The sequence below is a fragment of the Acartia tonsa genome, chromosome 2 (assembly GCF_053477335.1).
Source record: "Acartia tonsa isolate MP-2025a chromosome 2, ASM5347733v1, whole genome shotgun sequence".
NCBI classification, from domain to species: Eukaryota; Metazoa; Arthropoda; class Copepoda; order Calanoida; family Acartiidae; genus Acartia; species Acartia tonsa.
The window spans coordinates 42,532,296-42,559,939 of record NC_137261.1 but is presented as its reverse complement, the minus strand read 5'-3'; the positions used below and the strand labels follow the sequence as shown (position 1 = coordinate 42,559,939).

Genomic DNA, 27,644 nt, shown 5'->3' with positions numbered 1-27,644 from the left:
CACCCCAACCCCCTCAAAAATAAAAAAATCCCCACTTCCAATTTTTTTTTTTTTAATTCTTTTAAAACAAAAACCAGTAATTGGGGTGGGGGAACCCCACTGCAACATGGGGCAAAGCCCCCATGAATCCCCCCCCGAAAAAAAAAATCAAAATATTTTTTTTTTAATTTTAATTTTTGTGTATGCGAACAACCTAGGTCTAATTTTTACGAATTGAAATTTTTGTGTATGCCGTATACGGCAAACAACCTGGGTTTAATTTGTACAAATTAAAATTTTTGTGCATAAAGCGCACAACCTGGGTTTAATTTTACCACAGAGTAATTAAACAAAGAATAATTTTTTGAATATTTCTATTAAGGAGGGTTGACTTCCCAAAACTACATAGGGCGAAGCCCCTAGAGGCTAGGGGCGAAGCCGCTAGTAATTTATAAAGAACTGGCGGTTTTGGCCTTAGTATATAGTTGCGGCACTCTCTTGATGAAGCCTTCCAATCTGAAGACACTTCTAAGCTAGACCCATCTTCAGAGCCATTCCTTTTACCTATTACTTCTGAGAAAAGTTGTCTCACTCCTTCAACCACGACAATTTAGTTAATTAACTTAAATACGATTAACCAAAGACTCTTAGTTAAATTCCCTAAAATTAAAAAAAACCTTCTAATCATTAGAGAATATTTAACTTCATGAATAATCGTAGTGCTTATTTCATCTTCAATACTTAATTTTCAGAATGATAAAATGTCTAGAGAAAAAAAGTCCTTTGTTATGCTGTCTGCTTCAAAGGAGAAATCGCCTTTAGGCCGATTTATTTATTTCCTACGGACGGGTTTTGTTGTTACGTATGATAACAATTCAACAAGTATTTGTATTTCCATGTTTATTTTAGTATCAGTAATGTTTTACTGTTAATTTCATTGATTTTTATGTCTTGTTATTTGTTTTGGGTATATAAAACGTTTGATCTAATATAATTAATTTTCAGCCATGTATTTATTTTGATTTTTTCTTATTATTTAATACTTAAATTTATTAATACCTACTTATTTTTGATTCTTTCAGAGTTTAAAATAATTTAAATACCTCATTGAATTTGATTAGAAAGAGAAAGTTATCGTTAATTTGTTTATATTGCTATCGAAATATCTTCAAACAAAATACAACAAATAAAAGTGTTTACCTGCTTTCGTTTTTTGGTAATAAACAAATATAAGCCGAGGTATATTTCCTGTTCAGGTTTCACAGGGTGAATTACAATTCAGGTTTTTAATATTATGAAATATATAAAGATTTTATTTTACAAACGTGTGCTCTTAATCAGCGAAAAAAAAGTAATTTTATATTAGTTATACTTTCCTTTGTGGTATGAGAAGTCAAGGAAATAGTATGAAACCGTCCCTAAACATAATTTATTAAGCTTTATTTAAGAGTAAAAAACATCCGATTAGCAAGTACCTACCGAGAGTTTAGCTTTAGACAAAGACAAACTTATTTGTGTTATAGATGATTATAATCCTGCATATAATTTTCAGATTTTACTTCTTTAAGAAGAATAAAAAATGTAAACAGACCAATATATTTGCCAGTTTTTGGCCATTTTTATTCAGTTTCAATTTTTAAGGTAACTTAGATATGTTTCTCAATTTACATAAATTGCAATGTATTTTAGTTATAAACAAAATATAACTAATCAGGCTAAATAATGCAAAATACAGTTATGGGGGGTTTAATCTACTCAGTATATAGTAATATTATTATTTTTGAATTAATTAATTCCTTGTTTCTATTTCAGTTTGTTGTGAAATTAAACTGAAGACAGCATGTCAGCAGACACTATGTCGACGACTGAAATCATTGATGCAAAGCTGCAGGTAAAGTTTTGTTTAATTTCAATATAAACTGTTTATTTCAACACACTTGAAGTTCAAAGCTCGGCTCAAACTGCGTTACAATTTTATATGTTAAAATTGTACCATCTGTGGCTAAATCAGATAAAAAATATCATAAACTGTAAGTGTCTAGTTAATGCCTACGTCCATTAAAAGCTAAGGGGGGGGTTTTTAATGCAACCATCTCGTAATCAGTGAGCAAATGGCACTTAGAATTCGAATTTCCATCTATAATTTTGCATGAGTAATCCTTAGTAGATCTATTTTCCCTAAATCGAACCAAAAGTTGGAAAAGTAACGGCTAACGGCTGGCGGCTCATCTGTTTTGCCATTTGTTTGATATCTATATTGCAAATTAGTCACGAAACCTCTCTCAACATAATACTCTTTTCTACTCCAAAACGCTATCAAACGGTTCTAGACGGTAGCTGTTGGTACTAGAAATTTTAAAATTGGTTATTGCTATCATTTAACATGAATTAAACCAAAAATATGTTTTAAAAAGTTATTCCTACGTAATTGATGATGGATTTACCCTGAAAATAGGCAAAAAACGGCTGAGCCGCTAGCCGTTACTTTTCCAACTTTTTGTTCGATTTAGGGAAAATAGACCTACCAAGGATTACTCTTGCAAAAGTTCAGATCAAAATTCGAATTCTAAGTGTCATTTGCTCACTGATTACGAGATGGTTGCATTAAAAAACCCCCCCTTATATTCATGCACATTTCCAGACAAAAATCGTAGGTATAAATAAAGAATCGGTTCTTTAGTTGATCAAGGTATCTTTCACACGGTCTAGTGCTAATTGATATTATGATCTATCAACCAATATATCTGATATATTTCAGCTTACCTAACTAATAAGTAATTTTCTTATTTTAGGCCTTTGAGGACAGACAGAATGAGAAGCTGGCCCAAATTCTTGGTTACCTAGCAAAGGGTGGAGGTAGTGGTGGGGACCATAATGATCTTGCAAACACCCAGGCCAGTTTTATAAACTTCATAATTTGGAATTCAGTGGCCTTCACTTTATCTTAAGATATGAAAAACGAAGCTTGGGTTTCATGACTTTTAAAAAGATTTGTGATTTGTTCTCAAATTTATCAAAAGTAAAGAACAATCATATTTTAGCGATCATACATGCAATACACAGTGGGATCTTTTGCCAAAAAACGGGACATTAAGGGTAGACAAAAGTAAACATCAATAAAAAAGCTTGTATTTGACGAAATGATGTAATTTCTTTTGCTTTAACTCAAAAATAACATAACTTTTGCTCCTGTTAACTTCTAATGTGCATTTGGTAAGTACGTCTGGCGGTTTTGGAGGAGCGAAGCTACCCTATTTTTAAAAAATCTATAAACCTTCATAACTTTAGTTAGGATAGGAATATTTTAACAAAATAAACGTCTATGTAAATATTTCTTCAATGCAAACAATGTTTGTGAACATGAATATAGCGTCAGGTGCACCCAGTTCGAGTCCCGGCATTTTTAGGTAGGTCCAGTATAAGTAAAATAGGACACTAATAAGGCATGTTTTCTAATGTTTTTTTTACAGATATAAACAACAATAACATAATTTTCAAAACACTTTTGATTTTGTGTTAATACCTTTATTCTAAGTCTAGCTATCTTCATTTAAAGTTTGTATAAGAATATAAACATAATTGCTTATATCATATTCTCTCTCAAACGTATAATTTCTCTCTCTCTCAGACGCATATATAATGTTTTTGCAATATTATAATTAATCCCCGAATTTGAATTTCTGCTGAACCAAAACCAGTTAGAAATACAATTTTTTTGAGAACACATGAAATTTAGCAAATTTAATTGCTAAAATAAAAGTATTTATAAATAAGTCATCTTTTTTTAAGGACTCCTTGTTCCCTTAAATGTCCATTAAAACCGCGAGAACGGCAAAAATCGTTAAAAATCACACCTACGGCGGCAAATAACGGCGAAACGGTTGGCCGGAGGCAAATAATGCATAAGTAAAGAAAGATCCGCCTCAAAAAGTTTGAAAACATTGCAGAGATGACTTTGGGCTCTAAAATGACTCCTTCCCCCTCTAACGGGGGAAAATTTGAAATTAACAAGAACGAAATTGTTCAAACCATGCAATGTAAAATGCCCAATTACTCAAAAACGGACAAGAGGCCCCAGGTTGTGAAAACTGTTTTAAACACAATACATGTTGTATATTGATATTATTATTGCAAAACCCGGGGCCTCCTGTCCGTTTTTGGGTAAAATGGAGAAAACTGATTTTTTGGGGTTAAAAATCTTAATATTTTTAGTGAAATTTTCTCACAAAATGTCAATTTACACCACCAAAAAAATATTTTTTTAAAATTTTTCTTTAATTAGACATTGGTACAGGTATCTGAAAAGTACCTCAATCAAAAAGGGGGGGGGGGGCGTAATGACATAAGCTCTTAAACCGTGAGCAAAATGGTCTAAATATTGAGCTAGACCCTTCAAACTTGGTATATAAGCTTAGTCCTATAGGTATTACATCTAAATGGCAAAAAAATCCAAAAAATTTTATTTTTAGGTTAGGTTAGGTAAGAAAAACCCTGCGAAAATGGGGTTTTTAGGCTTTTTTGGTCTATTTTGATGTGGAAACTTGCCTTAAATTGTTTTTTCTTAGTGTTTTAACTCAAATACACTGTATCTATTCATATGGACATTATTTAAGATGATTCAGCAAGTCGGGGACCGATCCCAGGGGGCTAGGTGGGTGGCCCGCAGGGGTTAAGTTCATTTTTCCCAATATATTTGTTGTGATACATCAAATTATAGGTTTTTTAGGTCAAGGAACTCAAATTCAGAGCTAAAATAAGCATTAGACTAATCTGAAGCTAGCCCCAGCGGGCTAGGTTGGTGGCCCGCAGGGGTTAAGTGCATTTTTTTCTAATATATATCTTGCTATATATCAAACTATAGGTTTTTAGGTCAAGAAACTCAAATTCTGAGCGAAAATTAGCATTAGACTGACCTGAAGCTAACCCCCCCGTGGTTTTCTGCAGGGCTTAAGAGCATTTACCTAACCTAACCTAGAAACTTACTTATATTTTTACAGGTTTTTTTTCTTGAATAAACTGTGTCTATTAATGAAGACTTTATTTAAGATGATCCAGCAAGTCGGGGACCGACCCCAGCGGGCTAGGTGGGTGGCCCGCAGGGGTTAAGTGCATTTTCCCCAATATATATATGATGTGATACATCAAATGATATGTTTTTTAGGTCAAAGAACTCAAATTCAGAACTAAAATAAGCATTAGAATAATCTGAAGCTAACCCCAGCGGGCTAGCTGGGTTGCCCACAGGGCTTAAGTGCATTTTACCTAAGCTAACCTAGAAACTTACATTTATTATAATTTTTTTTAGGTTTTTTTTCTAGAATAAACTGTCCATTCATGAGGACCTTATCTTTAGATATTTATTTTAAGATTGATCCAGCAAGTCGGGGACCGACCCCAGCGGGCTAGGTGGGTGGCCCGCAGGGGTTAAGTGCATTTTTCCCAATATATATGTTGCGATACATCAAATTATAAGTTTTTTAGGTCAGTTAACCCAAATTCAGAGCTAGAATTAGCATAAGACTAATCTGAAACTAGCCCCAGCGGGCTAGGTTGGTGGCCCGCAGGGGTAAAATGCATTATTTCCAATATAGATCTTGTTATATTTCAAAATAAAGGTTTTTAAGGTCAAGAAACTCAAATTCAGAGCTAAAATTGGCATAAGACTTACCTGAAGCTAACCCCTGCGGGCTAGGTAGATTTTCCACAGGGCTTATGTGCATTTTACCTAACCTAACCTAGAAACTTACTTATTCTTTTTGTTTTTTTCCTTGAATAAACTTTGTCTATTAATGAGGACATTATATTAGATAATCCAGCAAGTTGGGGACCAACCCCAGCGGGCTAGGTGGGTGGCCCACAGGGGTGTAGTGCATTTTTTCTAAAGTATGTGTTGTCATACATCAAATTATAGGTTTTTTTATGTCAAGAAACTCAAATTCAGAGCTATTTTAAGCATTAGACTGACCTAAGGCTAACCTCTGCGGATTAGGTGGGTGGCCTGCAGGGGTAAATTTTCCAAATTATGTGTTGCTATACATCAAACTATAGGTTTTTAAAGTCAATTTGGAGCTAAAAAAATACAATAGCAACCTGATGCTAGTTTTTTCGTGGTATGTTGTATACATTAAATTAAAAAATTGTATCCTATTAGCATATTAAATTCTTTCACCGCTAACATTGTACTATCAAAATTGAAATTCTTTCAAATATATGCCATATAAATGTAGTTTAACCAATTAACCAGGAAAAAATATGCAGTTTACTAAATTCAGTTCAAATGCATTCTGTGAAACTACCCCTTTGAATTTCTGGACCTAAAAAAACTATAATTTTATGTATGACAACTAAAAATGCACTTAACCCCTGCGGGCCACGCACATAGCCTGCTGGGGTCTTAAATCTTAAATAATGTTCTAATAAATAGACACATAAAAAAAACAAGTAAGGTTCTAGGTTAGGTTAGGTAAAATGCACTTAAGACTTGCAGGCAACCCACCTAGCCCGCTGGGGCTAGCTTCAGATTAGTCTGATGCTTTTATTAGCTGTAAATTTGAGTTTCTTGACCTTAAAAAAATAAAAACCTATAGTTGGATGTATGACAACACATACTTTTAAAAAAATGCATTTAACCCCTGAGGGACACTCACCTAGCCCGCTGGGGTCGGTCTTCGACTTGCTGGATCATCTGAAATAAGGTCCTCATGAATGGACAGTTTATTTGAAGAAAAAAACCTAAAAAAAAAATATTAAATGTAAGTTTCTAGGTTAGGTTAGGTAAAATGCACTTAAGCCCTGTGGGCTACCTATCTAGCCCGCTGGGGTTGGCTTAAGATTAGTCTAATGCTTATTTCAGCTCTGAATTTGAGTTCTTTGACCAAAAAAACATATAATTGGATTTATCACAACATATATATTGGGGAAAATGCACTTAACCCCTGCGGGCCACCCACCTAGCCCGCTGGGGGCGGTCCCCGACTTGCTGGATCATCTTAAATAAAGTCTTCATTAATAGACACAGTTTATTCTAGAAAAAAAACCTGTAAAAATATAAGTGAGTTTCTAGGTTAGGTTAGGTAAATTCTCTTAAACCCTGCAGAAAACCAACCTAGCCCGGGGGGGGTTAGCTTCAGGTCAGTCTAATGCTAATTTTCGCTCAGAATTTGAGTTTCTTGACCTAAAAAACCTATAGTTTGATATATAACAAGATATACAGCATGACCCTCGAAAAAGTATTTTTAAGCATCTGCAGCCCTTATTTCTCAATGAATTATTTAAAAATGCATATGTCCTTGTTCTCCATAGTATTCCACGTAAGTAGATATAAAAATATTTTTTTTACCTCCATTAACACCGGAGATTTTTAGAGCTAAAGTTTTGAAAAAGTGACTGAGAAAAAGATTTTTTTTTGTTTCTCTTATTTTTTGAATGGTTATATTATGTTTTTCTGGCAACTGAATAATGAGACACAAAGAAAAACAAGTTAACTAAATATTTCTTTTTTATTCCACCAAAAAATATAAATTTTTAATGGCAAAAAATACTACTGAATGAATTGATTATTTGCAAATTTTAGGTTATTTATTAACCCTTATTTATAGAAAAGGATTAATTATGACAGTTGCTCCGCCTACTTTTCTGACATCTCAATTATTTAATAGGGGTAAATTAAGCTTTTTAGACTAAAAAATCATTATGTTTATTTTTATTTTCTTTATAACTTTTTTGTTATTAAAGTTAGGATTGTGAAACAAATTCAATTTTCCTGTTATATTCATAGAGATTTATTTGGTTTTTTAATCTTAAACAATTTTGCCTAATAAGTAAGTTTTTCAAAATATCATTAAACTAAAAAGACTCAAAAAATATGTGTAAAAAAATGCTTTTTACTCAAAAACTAAATTTTTTATTTAATTTTTGTATAAAGTTTCTGCTAGTAACAAAAATAAAAGGATTTCTAGCTTAATTTTGCTAAAAAAGTCGTTTCATGTTAAAAGTTACTTTTTCCTCAGTCACTTTTTCAAAACTTTAACACTAAAAATCTCCGGTGTTAATGGAGGTAAAAAAAATATTTTTATATCTACTTACGTGGAATACTATAGAGAACAAGGACATATGCATTTTTTAATAATTCATTGAGAAATAAGGGCTGCAGATGCTTAAAAATACTTTTTCGAGGGTCATGCTGTATATTAGAAAAAATGCACTTAACCCCTGCGGGCCACCAACCTAGCCCGCTGGGGCTAGCTTCAGATTAGTCTAATGCTTATTTTAGCTCTGAATTTGAGTTCCTTGACCTAAAAAACCTATGATTTGATGTATCACAACAAATATATTGGGAAAAATGAACTTAACCCCTGCGGGCCACCAACCTAGCCCCCTGGGGTCGGTCCCCGACTTGCTAAATCATCTTAAATAATGTTCATATGAATAGATACAGTGTATTTAAGTTAAAACTCTAAGAAAAAACAATTTAAGGCAAGTTTCCACTTCAAAATAGACCAAAAAAGCCTAAAAACCCCATTTCCGCAGGGTTTTTCTTACCTAACCTAACCTAAAAATAAAAATTTTTGGATTTTTTTGCCATTTAGATGTAATACCTATAGGACTAGGCTTATATACCAAGTTTGAAGGGTCTAGCTCAATATTTAGACCATTTTGCTCACGGTTTAAGAGCTTATGTCATTACGCCCCCCCCCCCCCTTATTTTCATAAGATGAACATAAATGTACTTTTTGTTGCTTTGAAAAAATTGTGTAAAAAAATCTGGAAAATCATCAAAACTGAAAAGAAATTTTTCACTAGGTACCTTTTTTAAAAATGGCATAAATCCGCCAAAAATGAATATTTTTTAAAAATTTCTTTTCTAGCTGTCTACTTACAGCCATTATTAATTCCTAGGATAGATAAAAGTCGATTTTAAATTTTTTGGATGTCCCGATTTTTTTCAAAAGATCCCACTGTGCAATAGTTGAGTTCTAAAACAAAGTAAAACACCATTAAGAATGTAAGGTTAGGTAATATTAGGATTATGAATTGTAAACATAGAAAAGTCATAATAGATGTTAGTAGAATAATATGTGATAGGGAATAAGGGATAGGCCAAAATTGTTATTTGTAACAGTCTGAAATTACCATACATTTATCACTTTAGTTTCTTTACTTTTAAATCATATAAAAAGTTTGTATTGAAGAATCGGGCAAAAGTACTCGCATAACAATATAAGCTCAAACATTGAGAAATTGAACAGCATTCTTTGTCATTTGCGCCCTTTTAAATTTATATACCTAATTCGTTATTTGTTCAAATCAAATTTAAATGGGAACTAAATCCGTTTTTATTTGTAAATGTTTCATAGAATTATTATTTATTTTAGAAGGAGCTTGAAAAGAAAGTTGAGAATCTAAGTGTGAAGATTGACACACTTCTGTCCGGAGAGAATGAAAGTAACAAGATCCTGGATGATCTTGGTCCTGCTATGGACAGGATTGATAAGACCTACGACCTTCTCAAGGATATTGACGAGAGTGATGAAAAGTTCAGAAAGTTTTTCACCGACAGAGTAAGATTTTAACCTTTTTTTATTTGGAATATGAGATATACCTAGTCATAATTACTTACTATTTAACACCAAACCTACCATGGCTTTATTTACTTTTAGAATTTATAACTAAGATAGCTACCTAGTTCTTTTTTAAAGCATTTTGATTTTTAAAAATACAATAAGATTAAGATTATTAATAAAAAAAGCAAAGATTTTAAGCCAACAAATTATAAAATGTGTTCATAGTTCTTTGGTGGGTTCAATATAAGTCAAATTATGTTCCCTTAACTTACCCCCTGTATTTAACAGTCTTGTTCTTTATTTTTGCCCATCCTTGGGTTTAAGATAATTTCAATAATCTGTCGCTTTCCAATGTTTAGTGTGAACCATTCCCTACTCCTTTATTTTATATACAACAAGGGACGGATAGCCCACTATATTAAAAAAAAACCTATACTACATATATATGTATATTTTTTAGTTGAAAAGTGTGATGGACGAAGTATTGTCAACGAAGAGCCATGTTAAAGATGTAGAAAGAGAGACCAGCTACATTTACAAAGACCTTAAAGTTCTCAGGGACAGGTCAGGCTCTAAATCAAGAGATTCTGCCAAGAGAAGCTCAAGGTAAACAAGTTTTTTTCGGAGCTTTCATTCAAATCCTGCTTGTTCATCTCCTGACTTATTTAAATATTTTAAGAAAAAACTTCATGGCCAACGGGTAGCTGTCTCTCATGAATAGGAGCTGAGGAAATTATATTTTCGCCATAGCGTTACGGAAGGACTGACTGCAGATCAAGTTAATTATACCTAGAGCAGCCTCGTTACTAAAACTGGATTTTTTTAGGAGAAATGATCACTCGTCTCGTAAACGTCGGAGACGAAGCTCTGGCTCCGACAGATCTCGCAGCAGCTCCTCTTCAATACGCAGCAAGTCACGTGACACGCGGCAAAACAGCGCGGCCAGACCTCTGCCTGGAACGGTCTCGAAGAAAGAACTGGGGGATTTGGAGAAGTTGATTGTTCAGCTCAATGATTCCATCGGTGTGTTGTCTGATAGAGTTGAAAAGGTAGGATGTTAATCAATTCTTTGCAATATTTTATATTATATTTCCACTAGCGGCTTCGCCCCTAGCCTCTAGGGGCTTTGCCCCAAGAGGTATAATTACATCTTCTATTATTTACCCAGCAGAACGGATCGCAAATTTTCGCACCTACCCAGCAGGAAAACATTTTCTCGATTAAATAACGAATTCGCAAAATTCGTAAAAAAAAAAATAGTCTAATGTGTTCTAAAGAAAATTACTACTGGTGCTGCTCATAGTCTAATGTGTTTTCAAGAAAATTATTTTTTTTTTGGGGGGGGGGGTAAATTTACATTTTGGGGTTGGGGGTTGGGGGTGTTCCACCCCCCAAGAAAATAGCTTAAAACCACCACAGGACCGATAGGTATATACCCTGAAGAGTAGAATCCAATCGGTTCAGTGGTTACCGAGATCTTAAGCTTCGGACGGACGGACAGACAGACAGACAGACATCAAGCTACTTTGTATTATAGATGATTAGGTGGATCAGTAATATTTGACATAAAATCACTTCACATAAATTCATTTCACATAAAACATTTGACATAAAGTATCATTTGACATAAACTCATTTCACATAAAGGTACATTTGACATAAAAACGTTTCACATAAACTCATTTGGCATAAAGGTACATTTGGCATAAAGATACATTTCATATAAAGGTATACTTGACATAAAGGTACATTTGACATAAAGGTACATTTCACATAAAGGTACACTTGACATAAAGGTACATTTCACATAAAGGTACCCCGAGCATTGCAACCGGTGAACAGAATCTCAGTTCTGCACCACAAGCCTCGCACGACTGAAGTTCCCATGTCTATACAGTCATATTTATATGAAAATATTTTTAGACGATTTTTGAATTTTTTTTGAAGATTTTCTTTTAATAATAAATAAAAATTTCTAAAATCTTTTTTTTAAAAATGGAAAATCTTCAAAAAAAAATTCAAAAATCTTCTAAAAATATTTTCATATAAATATGACTGTATAGACATGGGAACTTCAGTCGTACGAGGCTTGTGGTGCAGAACTGAGATTCTGTTCACCAGTTGCCACGCTCGGGGAAAAAAATGACAACCTCGGGTACACTTTAAAATGTATCTTTATGTGAAACGTTTTATGCCAAGTGTACCTTTATGTCAAATGTACCTTTATGCCAAGTGTACCTTTATGTCAAACGTACCTTTATGTCAAATGTACCTTTATATCATATGTACCTTTATGTCAAATGTACCTTTATGTGAAACGTTTTTATGTGAAGTGTACCTTTATGGCAAATGTACCTTTATGGCAAATGTTTTTATGTCAAATGTACCTTTATGTGAAGTGATTTTATGTCAAATGTTTTATGTGAAATGAATTTATGTTAAATGACATTATGTCAAATATTACTGATCCGATTAGGTAGGTACATACTTTTAATTTGTCTTTTTTTAATATATATCATATTCTTAGATTATTTGTGCTTTCACACAAAGTGCCTATTGAGCACTGAGATACCTCCCCCTTTTTTGATTATCTGAAAATAAGGAGGGCATGTTTTTACCTTTGCTACCCAGTACCCAATATAACCAATCCTAACCTGAACTAAAGTGATGAACATATAGAAAAACTTCTTCCCATGAGGGGTTGGAGTTTCAGTGCTTAACAAGGTACTTTGTGTAAAATCGACGATACTTTATACCCATCAATTATAAATTATTTTTAGTATTCATCCCTGGACATTATCCGTGAAAAGGTTGTGCCTCAAATCTCAAGTTTAAGCCAGGTAACTTTGCATAATTTCAAAATTAAGATATACCTACTGAATTTACTCAGATTATAAATTTCTTTTACTAGTAAGCGTTTAGCTCTAATTTCTTTTGTCCATTAATCTTTTGGTAATTTTCTAGGTAGTACTAATATGGAGGGAGGAGGACATTATGCTATGTATTAAACTAGTCCCCATATTATTGTTTTCTTATTCGTTGGCTTTAAAACCTTGGAGACTTTTATTGGTTCATGTAGTTGAGTGTCGTTTCAACTACCTACTAATTGTAATCTACAGAAGGGTTAATTTTGTGTATCAACATTGGGGATGTACATTAATTCATGGGCCATTGTCTTATTTTATCCCTTTAGATCTCAGATTACTAGGGACATTGTGTAGGTACTTTATTGTCGAGAAAAAATGTTGTCATCCTTGTTGTATTTTGTTTTCATTTATTAGATGAGCCAGACTATAATGAACAAAGTGAGTAGAGGAGGTTCTGAACTCCCCCCCGCCCCAATGGCCTCTATGTGGGATGATGATGCCTCCCCATCACCCCTGAGAAAACAAACCCCTGGCACCCCAACATCACATGTCGAGTCTTTCTTGAAGGAAGATAAATCAAGCAAAAAGAACAAGTAAGTTTTTTTTGGCAAAGGGGGGGGGGGGCGAAAGTGACACTTTTTTAAACCAAAACTAAAAGTCAACAAAGGAACTCAACTAAAAAAAGAGTTACAGGTCTGAGATTTTGAATGGCAGTTGCTTTATAGGGGTAAAATATGGAACTGTGAAGAAACGGCGGTGCAACCGCCGAAAACCGCCGTTTCCCGCCGAATTTTTTTTTGCCTTTTCTCGGCGGTTTTCGGCGGTTGCGACGCCGTTTCTTCACAGTTCCATATTGTACCCCTAAAAAGAAACTGCCATGCAAAATGTCAGACCTGTAACTCTTTTTTTAGTTGAGTTCCTTTGACTTTTAGTTTTGGTTTCAAAAAGTGTCACTTTCGCCCCCCCCCCCCTTACACAAATTTTTATCTTAATCACTAGGTATGAAACAAGTTGATATTTTCTGTATGGTCCAAAAAGAAATAGCATGACTTTTCATTCAGATAAACAACTTCAACACCATTTTTACTAGCACAACAAACATAAATATTCTTTGATCTTTTGTCTATTATCTGGAATTCAGTAATGTAAAAATAAAAGCAAATATAATACATAATAATTTAATATATTATTTTATAAATCCCTAAAATAAAAAAAGTTCTACTCTATCATTCGTACGGCATCCTACTTTGTATCACCCTGCAGGATAATCTGAAGTATGAAACAGTCTTGACCTATTCCCACATCATCTTTTATTTATCTATCTATAATTTCCTTAGGAAAAAGAAGAGACGACGAACAGCCAGCAGTAGCTCAGATGGGGGCAACAGCAGTGATGAGGACAAGCATAGTAAAAATAATTCCAAGATAGAAACCAAGAATTCGTCAACAAACTCGAAACTTATTGATAATAGGTAAAGATTTTTATTTTACTTGGAATGGAGTGGCACATCTCAATGTTTTACTCGGCAAAAAACGATCACATTCTTACAAAAAATACAAATGTTAGGTATGTTTTTAAAACGAAAATAAAATTTCTATTAGATTTTTCTCTACATTTGTATGTACTTGTGTGAATGAATGTAAAGAATTTTAATTTCAAACCATGACTTTATAGGTTCGAAACCCTAAAATATTTTTGAATTGTGATTTCTAATAAATTGAAAAGAATTTGTATAGGTATATTTATTATCTTTTACTTGACATTTGATTTTAAAGCCTTTATCTAGTTGTCCTTGCTGTGCGGGTATCTTAATGATTTTAGACCATGTATAAGCCAAGCTTGGATAAGGTACTTTTTATTCTAGGTTTTCTGAATTGAACAAGACGCTTAAGAAAAGCCTTCACAAGGTTGACGAATCCCACAAGACTGTTCTAAAACGTGTTGACGCCATGGCCTCCGGTATCCAACTCATTGCTGAAAATATGGACTCAATCAATGATCTGCGGAAAGACCTTGAGGATGTTCCAAAAGAAATCACTACCAATGCATTAAAAATTAAAGATCAAATTGAAATGGTGCTCAGTTATGTTGATGGCACTAAGGGACGTAAAGTTTCGTCTGACGAATATGGTCAGATCAGCAACTTTTTGCAAGAATTGGATGGAAAGAATTCTAAGAGTTTTTGCGAGTTTGGAAGTCTTGTTGAGGGACTTCAAGGGTCGGCCCTACGCAGACTTGATAAGATTGAACATATTATCAATGATAACCAAAAGAATGATAGGTCCTACATTGCTAAACTGCTTGATATAAGTGAACAGCTAATAGGATGTATGATAAATGTAGATGATACACAAAAGAACAAAATATTACCAGCTATCACAAAAATATTGGAAGAGCCACTAAAAATAGTGAATCATAATGAAAACAAGAACGATGTTATTCCACAAGTCTCTAATGATACAAGGATTGTGCCCTTGGGTGCCCATAAGGAACTTCATTGGGACGAATTATACACTAAAATAATTCCAAGCCTTGAGAACCTAACGGCAAAGATTAACAAGTTAGAACACAAGGAAGTGGGGTTAGAAAGTGGCGGTGAAAATGTGCAGATTATTCTTGGAATGTTGCAGGATATCAAGGATGATAGATTAGCTGGAGCTGGTTCAGAGGCTGCAGGTTCTGATGTTCAGAGAGGGTCTGGGTCAGGTGGGAGTGAGAATAGGGAGTTGTTGAAAAGGCTCGATGCCCTGCAAAATGGTCTAGAAAGTATCAGGTCAGTGTTTTATCTCAACCAATCTTTTAAATATTCTATTTAAGTAAATTGATTGTAGAATTTCTGTAAGTATGTGTACTAAAATCTTATAAACAGCTAGACAATCAGTTTATAATTTTCAAGAAAGTTTTCTGGTCGCTTAGGGCAGGTTTTAGGTTTTACAATTTTCATTATGCTGTACAAAAGTTAAATCTTAAAGACACTGTTTTTTTCATTCTTATGTTGATAATATTTAGGGAGGAGACACGGGGGCTAAAGCTGCTAGAAAACGTGGCAAAATGTACAGACGAGCTGAAAAAGAACAGTAGAAGTGACGCACAAACCTTTTCAACATTCAACACCACCCTACAGAGCATGAAAGCTAGTATGACAGGTTGGGGTTTTTTCATAGAGCGAATTTGTTACGATTTTAAATATTTTCTAAAGTAACAGAAAACAGACTACTAAATATTGATATAATTTTATAGATTTAGTAAGATCTCGTAAATAGCTCCAAAGATACAAAGAGGCTAACATTTATTCAATGTGTAAAAACCAAGAGCTAAACGCCAAAAGAATTATACAGAAGTTTGAAATAGATAATGGTTTTAATTTGGTGGGGGGATCCCCCCCTTAACTTTCCCTTTGTACACTTTACTATCTCTAAGAAATATTAACACTATAGTTTTTACTTAGCAGTGGTGAAAGTATTGACAATATTATTATATATTATATATATTTATTTTATCTAGGCCTAAATAGGCATATTTAAAATTGCCGTTTTGATCTTACTTTTTTACTCCCAATCTAGGTAAACAACCGTTTTATTCTAAAACTGCTTAATATACAGACAAATTCAACTTTAAAATACTTTAGGTATCAATACTGGTACAGCCGCTATAAAGGACGTTCTGGTTGGGCTTGAAAAGAAAATCAGTGACCTGGAATCATCAAATGTTGGCGTGGAAACCAAATTACAAACAGAAATCATTTCAGGAATTTATTCATTTGATCAAATATCATTAATTTTTCTATGCATGACTGTTCATTATCCTCCTTGGAACCTTTTAAAGCCTTTTTAAAAGGCATATATTTTTCTCTTTTTCCTCCAATTCAATTTAATTTTTAATTTTTCTCGTCATTTGTAAGGCCTTATGGACCTCGAAACCAGTGGTCTCCAAAAAGTTTGTCTGTTAGTCTGTGACTGTGGGTCACACAATGTGGTGTTACAGGAATCTCTTCTTGGACCAGTGATAATTAGCATATTTTTAGTTTTAGTGCAAACTACTTCATAACTATGCTCGGTCCCTCTGAGTAAATTGAGAAAAAAAATGGTGTTTATAAGAATCGTCTAATCTAGCTACGAACTTTTTTCGGTTAGTTTCTCTTGCTTTTAAGGTCATTTGAAGAGTAAGGTTGGCATGCTATATTTATATCAACATTAATCTTGTTTAACTTTTAAGTTGCAGAAAATAATTTGTATATGTAAAAAGGGTTTGGTTATTTTTTCATTTCTGAAAGGCATGAGTTTTCATAAAAACTAATCATATTCAAACATTTATCCGGGTTGATGTAAATCTTTAACATAATACTTTCACATTTGCCCAATGGGTTTAAATATAAACACAAAATAATGGATATTTGCAACCACAGGATTTGGAGTCGTACAGGAAGGCCTAAAACCCTGTCTGGAGCGGTTGGCTGTCCAGAATTCTGGCGGCGCTGGCTCAGATTCTAAGGTTCTGGCACCTCAGCTCAGTAAAATTCTTGATAACGTTGAGAAACTCATTTCAAAGGTATATTTTTGTCAGATATTTTGGTATTATTCTATTTACAGGGTATCTGCGGTTTTCGGCGGCAGTGACATGGCGGTTCCACTGCCGTTTCTCCACAGTTTTATATTTTACCTATTTAAAGTGTCTCACACAACTCCCCCCTTAGTAAATCCTTATCATAAAAATCATAAATAAAAAATCTTTAAAAATCATAAAAAAATAAGGTTGGTACCTAGTAATTTAACATAAATATTTGGCAAAATTTTAGTACTCTATAATATTTCTAAATGCACTACTTTATCTAGATACATTGTTTAAATAATCTCCATATTAATCCTGTCTTCCTGTTTCAGGTTTCTAAACTAGAATCCCATCAACATGCATTAGAAAGACAAAATAGTGAAAATAAGAATGGCAGTGATACATCCAACAAAACAAACACTGTTGCTAGCAACTCTGAGGTTAATGCTCTAACTGAAAAACTAAGAACTGAGTTGTCAACGATGGGAAGTGAAATCAAGACTCAATTAGATGACATTCATGACATGATTTACAATCTAGAAGAGAAGACAACTTCAGCTGTAGATAATGTCAAGAATACGGTAGCAAGCAATGATAAAAGAACACACGATATGATTACAAAAGTTGGTGCAATTATTAAAGCTATACACGATAACAATGGAAAAGGCAACAATAATGCTCTTGAAGAGCAAGTGAAATCAGTTCAAAATAATCTAGTCGATATCAAGGAGTCAATAGAATTACTACAGGGTGGAGGTCCCAACGCAGCTGGTAAACCTAAACAGGGCAACAAAACAGCCAATGTCAATTCAATTGAACAGCTGAATAATAAACTTGAAAAAATGAGTAAAATAATCAACAGAGTTAAGTTTTTAGTGGAAGAAAAGGAAACTGATGAAAAAGAAAGCACTAAAGTACAAGAGAAAATCAAAGTTGAGACAACAGATTTTGTGAGCTCAGATATATCCAACCAGCTGTCTAAATTCCAGAATTCTGTCGAGGAAGAGCTTAGTAACCAGTCAGAAATGATGGCGGATCTTACAAATCATTTCCAAGAACTGGCGGATAAAGTATCCACTAAGGAGGCAATGAAGGCATTTTTTGAGGACATAAAGTTTAGGTTGTCTGACATAGGCAATGGTTTGTCAGATATGAAAGGATTGGGAGGAGGTGGTGGTGGAACTGGCAGTAGTCAGTTAAACACAAGAGAATTAGAAGATAATCTAGCTGCAGCAGTATCTGCCGCACTTAGAGATGAAAATCAAAAAAGTTTTGATACAGTTACCGACAATCTTTTTGATATAGAGGCAAAACTACGTGAAATTGAAAATAAACTGCATGGAATCAAACGACTAGTTTCAACCAGCGGTAGGCGTGGGGATGATGGTGCGAGCGGTAGCGAGTCAGCAAACTCATCCCGATTGCTTGACAGGGTTGAGGTTGTGGCAAGGCGGTTAGAAAGTGTTCAAACGGCTGTGGAGAATTGTGGCAATGGAGCTGTTGGTGTCGGCGCTGGAGATAATGATCCCAGCTTCCATGTTCAGCTGCTACTGGAGGAGATAAGAAAGAGAGCGGAGAGTGAGAGTTTGGATAGGTTGAGTCAGGATCTGTTCAAGTCTATACATAATGTTCAACAACGACTACTAGAGGAACATGTAAGTTTTATTTCTTTAGTTTTATTTTCTATATATTCATTTATTTTATATTAAAAGTTTAAACAATATGCTTTATTTATTTACAAGAATCAGGAGAACAGTTAAACATCTTTTTTACAATTTAATTCTCATCTATCATTTCTTTATATTAATGTTTTCGAATAAAATGTGTTTCCTTTTGACCAATATTTTACTTACCTAAAGATTTACATTTTGCATTTTAAAATATTTTATAATGATGTTTATCTTATTTTTAGAAACGGTTGATGAACAAACTTTGTACCTTACAAGAAACTTGTGTCAATCCGTCCACTAATCTTCTTCTAGAAACTTTAAACAAGGTAGGAGGCAGTCAAACTTTATTGGTATTTTAAGATAACAGTGAACTTGATATGACATTTAAAATAACAGGATGTCTATATGCGTTACTGTCTGTTGCTTAGGATCTCGCTAACTACTGGGCCGCTAGGGTTCTCCTTTAGTTAAATTTCTTTAAAGCTATTTTGGGGAGGGAACCTCCACCCCCCTAAAAGAACCTGAAAAAAAATACCCACAAAAGACTAAGAAAAATTTACATTTTTCTTACCTAATAAATAAAATTGAAAGTTAATGTTCGACTTTATCCCTCCCCCTCCCTTTCTTTCCCTCAAGTCAATAGTATGATTTTTACTTTGTATGCAGCTGAAGATCTTTAAAACGGTTAGACCAATTTATTTGTGCCTATCGGGTAAGTTTTATGAATTTAATAAGTACCTAGGGTTTTAAGCTGAAATACAAATATCTTTACATTATTAAAAGCTTGTTTTGTTTAGGTACGGGTAGCGCAACAGAATTTGTTGAACAAGAAAGGTTCGTGCAGAGAAATGCAGGAGGAAACTAACAAGTAAGTACAAAATCCTCAATATACAAATTAACTAAAATATTAAATAAGTACCTACCCAGTTTTGACATAAGATGCTAATTTTCAGACAACTATTAATATTTAGATTTTTTTTTTGGGGGGGGGGAGTGGGGTGAAATGTCGAAGCCCATCGAAATTATGCAATACAACTTTCTCTCCACTATAAAAAAAATTAACCGGAGTAGGTATTCAATATTTTTTTAGAGGGGCCATTACTTTTCTAAACCCCCCTCCTGTCCCTTGGACGTCCTTTTTACTTTGTTAATATTCCCTAAATATTCTTGTAATTTTTGTTAAGAGTCAAAACAAAGTGCCTGAAAAATGTAAAATAAATTAAAAAATGTTTTGTCTACTTGTTCTGTGTGTAGGTACTATTTTTGTTCTTGTCTTGTTAGGTAACCTAATTAATTGATTTTGTTTTTAGATTGTTGAAAAGCATAGTAGACATCCTCGAGAACACTCACAGTGCCTTGCATGGAGAAAATCCGGCTCAGATGACTAGGAATTTATACTTTGACATTTTAATACCTTTTATATTTTATGTTTAAAAATATTCAGCAAAGTTATAAGGTACCTATATTATAATCTTACAATCATATAAAGTTTATTCCTATCCGTAGGTAGAACATTCTATTTTTTTCAAATAGATAGGTAGGTAAGCCCATTAAGTTTTATGTATTTATTCTAATTTAGTTGCCAAAATTTTTGTAAAGTAAATGAAAATTTTAGTCATTATTTCTACTTTGATTGCCATTGAAGATCTATTACCTAGGTATTTATTATATTACAATCGCAGCAATGTTTTTTGTTCAAAGCTTAGAACAACTCTAAAAAGCAATAGAGGGAAGAATTGACATTTTCCGGTATTTTTTAAATTTAATTTGCGCATTTTTCAAAGTTTAAAGTATGAAATGATGACAGGCGTATGGCTGAGTTATGTGATGAGTTGAGCACAGCGTTGAACAACCTAATCATGACACAGAAGACCATGTCCGACATGGATGGTCTGGTCGAGATTGACTCACTCTTACGTGTTGCAACCTCACAGCTTAGGGTAAGTTTATATTATAATATGTAACACATACTGTACTACAACCCACTAGTTAGAGATGTAGCAGTGCGGCAGGTGTCCCAGAATGAACAACTGCCATTAAAACAATCAATGAAGCTTTCAATACTCGTTTATTCAGGTAGAATACAGCGGTTTTAAACAACCTAAAATAAAATCACAGAATTAGGTTGTTATAAATGAACTACAAATAAAACAATAAAGTATAATACAGAATTAAAATACTAAAATTTGCATTGCTTTGTTAGTTTCTTTTTAAAGTCTTTTTTAGATTTCGGGCTTTTCAGAATAGCGCATTTTATTAAAACAATCCAATGGTTCATTAGTCAAAGAATGTAAAACTTACTTCTCGAATCCAGCTCTTTCCACTTAATAATTTCCAGAACTACAGGCTTATCAGATCATCTCATCAACATAACCAACAGCAAATATCCACAGCAGTAATCAATACAGAACAATTCCACGGCAGTCAAGGACTTAATACTTCAGACCACAAGCCAGATTTGAGGATAACTCCATATGAATCGGTGTTACAGTGGCAGAATTTCAGTCTTATTTTTAGCGAAGGATCTCCTTTTTCGCTATTGGTTCCAAGTTCTTTGTTCCACTTGGTGAATCCTATGGTTCTTCGTGCTCAAGCTTTCCCTCTGATCCGTCACGAGGGGCACCAACAAGCTTCTCCACTAGAGATAAAGAGGGCAGATCCACTCTCAACAGGCTCAGCTAATTCCAGGCCTTAATAATATCAAATTAAGCCCAAACTTTTAATGGACTACAATGCTTTTAAAGTTAACTTGGAGGCCGTTACGGTACTCATTTATTGGTTCTTTACAATTAAATAGGAACAGTGAATTCAATGGAATCATATCTTCAACTTTGGTTTAAATGAAATCTTTGCATATACGGCTTCGCTGGGTGAATGAATTGACTATTTTTAATATTTGTTTTACCTTGTATCTCAGCAGAGACAGTTTAATATTACATTTTGAGAACTTTTTCACTCGTTAGCACTTTCTGAAATGGATTAGCCCATATTATTTGATGTAGATATAGGTTTCTTTATCACTTTTTACATATATATATAATACAATTTAACGATAGTTACTTTAACCAATTTTTGCTTAAAAGAAACAAAATAAGTTGTTAAAAACTAATAAAATTGGAAGTAAAAAGCTCAAATTAATTTTATAAATGCTTTGAATTGATTTAAATGTGTATTTTGTACCAAAAAATAACAATTTTCTTTAAACTTTTAGATAGACTATTTTCCCTTGCTTTTATTAAGATGGCTGACGTTAGACTGATACAACGAATATAGAGATTTGAACGCTTGCGCGTCATAGATTAATCACATACATAGATTGGATAATATTTCATATTATTTTTTACAAAATTAAATATTCTTTGCTAAAAATGAATTTGAAAATAAAAATGGCTTTTGCATTAAACAATTACAATTTAATATAAATTTAAGTTTTGTAAGTAATTAGCATTATTTCCGATACATATTTTTTTGCTCTATGGTGAAGAAATAGGTTGCGTGAATTTACTTTAACATATTTTAAATTACTAAACTTTGGCCTTGTTAGGGAAGCCTTCTCTCAGTCTTCGTGGGGTGATTTGACTGGATTCCTTCTAAATATAAAACACATACACAATACACATGCCTATTACCTTAAGAAATATACATAGGTTTATTTTTCATAATAAACTTTTTTCTTCTACAACCATGTATTTTTTTAGAAGTAAACATAATTTATAAATATAATTCAGATGTCTGTCCATCCGTAACGTGATGGGGGAAATGTATTTTTTTCGGCTTGTATTTAAGATAGACTGCTGTTTTTTTGCTTAACATGACTAGCATCCAGTGTCGAATTTATGTGTTCGTCAGTCAGAAGGTCATGCTACAAAAGACCACTTTTTATGAGCACTTAAAATCTGCTAAAACTCACTTTGTCCTCTTTATTGAAAAGAACTAGGCACTTAATTCTATCTTCCTTAGTTTTAAGTTTATGGTTGATGGTGATAAGTGACATAAATAAATAATTTATTCCTTTTATTACAGCATGATAGTCTGTTATCCGGACCTGGCGACACATATCACCGTTCTGGCCGGAACATGTCCGGCAGCCGACTTTTAAGCCGTGACAGCCCTGTGTCGAGGGACAGTGACGATATAGGTAACACTTTTATATATATCTTTTTCATGTTTTTCCTTTTTTCCACCAATTAAAAAAAACATGTCTAATGATACCTTTCGTCTTTTTTTAGGAACTCTAAATCAAATGTTTCCAAAAAGTTGCGTGTCTGTTTGTCCACATTTAGAAATTTGGAATATCTTAGATTTTTATCGTTTTATCAATTTTTTAGGCCAAAAGTAGGTACCTATTATCAATTTTCAGTCGTTCTATGTATTAATTTGATATTTATATTTTTTGCCAAAGTAGGTACAGGGTTTCTGAACACGAAAGGACATTTTCATTCCCATATAAACGACCCCTTAAATAGTGGATGTAAATATTCAGCGTGGCCATATTCTTCAGTATACTGAAAATCTTCAGTATTCTTCAGTATTTGGAAATTGGGGCTTCAGTATTTTCAGTAAATACTGAATATTCAGTATTTGAAAATTTTATTCAGTATTTTTCAGTTTTTGGAAATTTTCATGATTCAGTATTTTCATTATTTCTTAAATTCCAAAAAAAATTTGCATAAATAAGATGTTTTTTCAAGTAGTTAATGTCAGATTTTTTTCGGCGCTTCGCGACTCACTTTACTTTCCTATAAATTACCCTATAACTTTGTACATTAATTTTGCTTTTTTTTTATGGTAATATACATTTTTTTTTCAATTTCATCTCAAATATAAATTTTTTAGATATTTGAGATGCTTTTATACAGTATTTTTTGCAGATATTTTTTTTGTCTATTGATAGAATGAATAATCTAAGGTGAGTACTTTGCATGGTTATTGAAGGTAAAGTTTTTTAGCATGCTCTTATCCATAGACGTCCAAGGGGGGGGAGGGTAAAGTGGCGATTACCCCCCCCCCCCAAACGATTTTTTTTTCATTTTATTCCCCCCATTCAAAATTTTACCCTACCCTGGGGGTGCCGTAGGCACCCCCAACCGTTTAGGAGGGGGTATTTACCCCCCAAACAATTTTGGGGGGTTAATTACCCCCCCCTAAAATAAAAAATCTTTAACTAAAAAAAATTTTGCGCGCTTCGCGCGAATTTTTAATACTAAATATTTAATAAAATTTAAATTACCCCCCCCAAAAATTTTCCCCGGGGGTAAATTTTGGGGGGGGGGAAACAAAATTTACCCCTGCCAACAGATTTCATGGGGGGTAATTACCCCCCCCCCCCCCCAAACAAATTTTACCCCCGGGGTAAAAAAAAATTTTGGGGGGGGGTAAAAAAAATTTGCGGCGCGCTTCGCGCGCCATTTTACCCCCCCCCAAAAAAAGCGAATTACCCCCCTTAAAAAAATTTTACCCCCCACCCCCCAAAAAAAAAAGGTTGGACGTCTAGGCTCTCTAAAAAGTATTAAAGTTTTGTAATCATTTAAAATATTTATCAGTCATTTTCTGCTTAATTGGTGCAAGAAAATCTAAGAGGCAAAATTAAAAGATCTTTAAAATATCCCCCTAATAATAAAGCTATGATGATATGAAATTTTGAAATGAGGAATCATATAAAAAAAATACTTATTCAGTATTTGTATTTTTTGTTCAGTATTTTTTCTTATTTTAGGATTCAGTATTTTCAGTATTTCCTTTTTTTTCTTCAGTATTTTTTCTTGTTTTAGGATTCAGTATTTTCAGTATTTCCCTTTTTTTCTTCAGTATCAGTATTTTTTTGGTTGTGGCCACACTGAATATTCATTTATTTCCCTGGTATCTTCATTTATATCCCTGGTATCAATTTTAGAAGATTTTAAATTTTTTTGGAAGATTTTAGAATTTTTATTAATAACTAAAAGAAAGAAAATAATCTCCTTTTTTTATATCTATAATATTTTTTGAAAAGAACTCTTATTTTTAAAAATGAGTTTTTGTTTAAATGAGAATGATTTTCCTGTCCAGTTTTTTGTTTAGGAATGAATATTTTTTTACCCGAGGGAATAAATGATGGACCGATAGGTCATCATTTATTCACGAGAATTCATTTATTCCCTCGGGTAAGAAATATTCATTCCTAAACAAAAGACTGGACAGGAATACCCCATTCCAAAAAAGCAAAAGTTTTTATGAAAACTAACTTTGTTACCTAATTTAGACTTGCCCTTATGTTCATTCATTTTATTAAAAGCTCAACGTTAGGTTAAATAGGGGAAGTTCCAGTAAGGAATGTGGATCTTACATCTAATGTTAAATCCATTTTATATCATGATGTGAAGCTTGTAAAGTTGTAACTAGAGTTGGCAATCCGAATCCGGAATCCGAAATCCGCCCAATTTTTTGGTCAATTTTGGAATCCGAATCCGAAATCAACCCAATTTTTGGTCAATTTTGGAATCCGAATCCGGAATCTGTTTTTTAATAGCTGATTCGGATTCTAAATTGGTAGGCTAAAATTAGCGTCTTGAGTTTTTTCTTTCAACTCCCCCTTTTTGAAGGCAAAGATTATCATCATTATATAGGTACCTATAAAATCTATTAAAATCTGGTTCGATTCTCGGAAGTGAATTATAGAGAACACCAAGAACAATAATTTTTAGGACATATGTAGCACTTAATTTTTTAAATTAAAAAAAAAGCCTCTTAAAATGTTGCTAGAATCCGGAATCCGAATCTGGAATCCGCCAAAAATAAGAATCTGGAATCCGCCATTTTTTTGGACGGATTCTTGTAAGAATCCGAATCCGTTCCAAAAATTTGACGGATTTCCATCCCTAGTTGTAACAGTCCTTGCTATTCTATAGTCGTACTTGAATCTCATCCGTATACATGTAAAGACAAGAAAATATTTGTTTTCAATTCAGGACGAGATGTTGAGGAAGGAAGTGTGGATATGAGCAATGACCATCAACAATCTGGTGGACACAAATAGGACCTGAGCTGTCCTTACCTCTCCAATTTTAAATCTTACTGTACTCTTGCTTGTAAACCTCATCTTTTTAAAAGCGAAGCTTTTCTATAATTAGGGTCGGTCCGTCCGTACGTCCGTCCGTCCGTAACGGATAGTTTTTTTCGTTAATTTAGGCATGTTAGAATTGTCCTATCGATTTAAAATTTTGCATGGTGATTCCTTTAGTAGTTAGGTACGATTTAGAAAGCGTAGCAACTCTATAATCATCACCGAAATGTTTGTACGTCCATTTTAAACATGTTGATTTTTTTACTTTTATAACATCAAATTTTTATTTGATCTAATCATCAGATTGATCTGATTTTTGGTATATTGATTCCTGGGACAACAAAGTATAATGTTATAAGCGAGGCAACTCTATAATCAAGTCCTAAAAATGAAAGTATGTCCATAAACATTATCCTGTATAAAGCAGTTTTTCAACAAATTTACTTAAAATTTTGCATCGACTCTTACACATTCATATTCTGATTATTCAGTTCTGACACTATGTAAGTGTTAATGTCCGTTTGTCCTACCGTTTCAGTGCTTCGCTTTTATGGATGTTGTCATCCTTGTATACTTATAATTTAAACTTTCTTTAAGTTGTGCTGGTTTTTTTTTCTCAATATAATTTCTACATACATATCAATATTTTGGTGTTCTTTTTAGACTCTATACATGTTTTTTTTTATTTTTATGAAAAGATTTTAAACCATATGTGGTTTTACTTTAATTTTGAATTATTTATCCTTTAAGGCCTTTTGTAGCTTTTAAATTAAAGATATTTTGCCATATCTAAAAATTTGTGCTTGTGTGTTAATATCATAAGATTATGCATTACATAATTTAAACATCGAATGTATTGATACTATTTTGTGTATATTTTATATATGCCTTGTTAAACAGATTGTAATATTTTGAATGGCAAATCTTAGTGTTGGACCTTACTCTTTATCATATTGAAGTTATATTCTCAAGTAATACCTTACTATTTGTCTTATTTTTATCATGAGCTTTGCTATTATCTGATGCCTTAATCCTTGTTTTTTTTTAACATTTATTTTCAAATGATTTATATCTTTTTTCTTTAAAAAACTTCATTGGTACCAATCTTCCCTAACATATTTTTTTAGAAAAAGCAATTTGGGAAGTTAAGGATTAGTTTAGATTATATAATGTCCGAGTAAGCATTTTGTCATCTAACTTATATGATTTTTTTAACATAAAAAAAACACCCATGTAAAGATGTTAACTGATTTATCATTTTTAATGTAAGATACTTTGTAAATTTGTACTTGCATATATTATCTAGGTACCTATTTCTTATCAATTTTAATATTACTTCAGTGCTATAATATTCTACTTAATACAAAAGCGTGTGTGTGCAATGTTTGCAAATTTTACTGTTATTTTAATTTACGATGTTTACCTACGTGGTTATAATTAGTGCTTGTTCTACTATCGTACTGCGTTAATTTTTTTTCTAAAAGATATCTTTCATTTTTTTTGTTACAGTAAACTTATAACTTCAATATAAATTGAAGATATTATTTTGTGAAATAATCAGTACTAAAATTTAGGACCTACTCCCGTTAACGGCGGTTTTAATTCGCCTTACTGTGATGCAATTATTTTTACTCAAGTGTTAGCATTTTAATATAAACTCATTTTTTGTGTTTGCTTTAATATTTTAGTTACCTACCATTTCATTAATTTTAAATTTTTTTCATGTCACAATTCTTTTTTCGTTTTTTTACTTTGAATCCAATATTTGTTAGCATTGTAAATCATAAAATGTATGTTGTGAGCTTTGGAAAATTTTTCGTTTTGTTTTAATATTCTATGATCGTAAACTTTTGTAAAATATTTGAAAATTTTGATTGTTACTGTTTGATTACTAAAGTGTTTACCGTTTTGATAAATTATATTCGCAATATGTATATATTCACAATTTTTCAATAAATGTGGATTTTCCAAAAA

The 27,644-nt window shown here is 32.9% G+C and overlaps 1 protein-coding gene and 1 long non-coding RNA gene across 2 annotated transcripts; one reads left to right on the top strand and one right to left on the bottom strand.

The window, feature by feature from the left end:
• Positions 1-798: 798 nt before the first annotated feature.
• LOC145311880 (uncharacterized) lies at positions 799-27,644 on the top strand. Its single transcript, XM_080150902.1, has 20 exons — positions 799-1,620; positions 1,792-1,870; positions 2,772-2,873; positions 9,354-9,539; positions 10,003-10,148; positions 10,369-10,591; positions 12,323-12,382; positions 12,824-13,002; positions 13,747-13,881; positions 14,275-15,183; positions 15,420-15,556; positions 16,039-16,160; positions 16,818-16,958; positions 17,291-18,613; positions 18,871-18,954; positions 19,426-19,496; positions 19,939-20,017; positions 20,437-20,568; positions 22,652-22,766; positions 25,576-27,644. Exons 2-20 carry the CDS (start codon positions 1,820-1,822, stop codon positions 25,641-25,643), a joined length of 4,263 nt encoding a protein of 1,420 aa, XP_080007028.1. The 5' UTR covers positions 799-1,620; positions 1,792-1,819; the 3' UTR covers positions 25,644-27,644.
• LOC145311881 (uncharacterized) lies at positions 20,678-22,232 on the bottom strand. Its single transcript, XR_013876822.1, has 3 exons — positions 21,534-22,232; positions 20,930-21,318; positions 20,678-20,729 (listed from the first exon to the last, which is right to left on the bottom strand). It is a non-coding gene; the product is annotated as an uncharacterized LOC145311881 (long non-coding RNA).

Excerpts from the sequence above, each read along its gene's own strand:
- LOC145311880 (XM_080150902.1), top strand. The coding sequence starts at position 1,820 with ATGTCAGCAGACACTATGTCGACGACTGAAATCATTGATGCAAAGCTG. Across the intron at positions 13,882-14,274 it reads TCGAAACTTATTGATAATAG|GTTTTCTGAATTGAACAAGA; the intron begins GTAAAGATTTTT and ends TTTTTATTCTAG. Across the intron at positions 22,767-25,575 it reads GAGGGACAGTGACGATATAG|GACGAGATGTTGAGGAAGGA; the intron begins GTAACACTTTTA and ends TTTTCAATTCAG.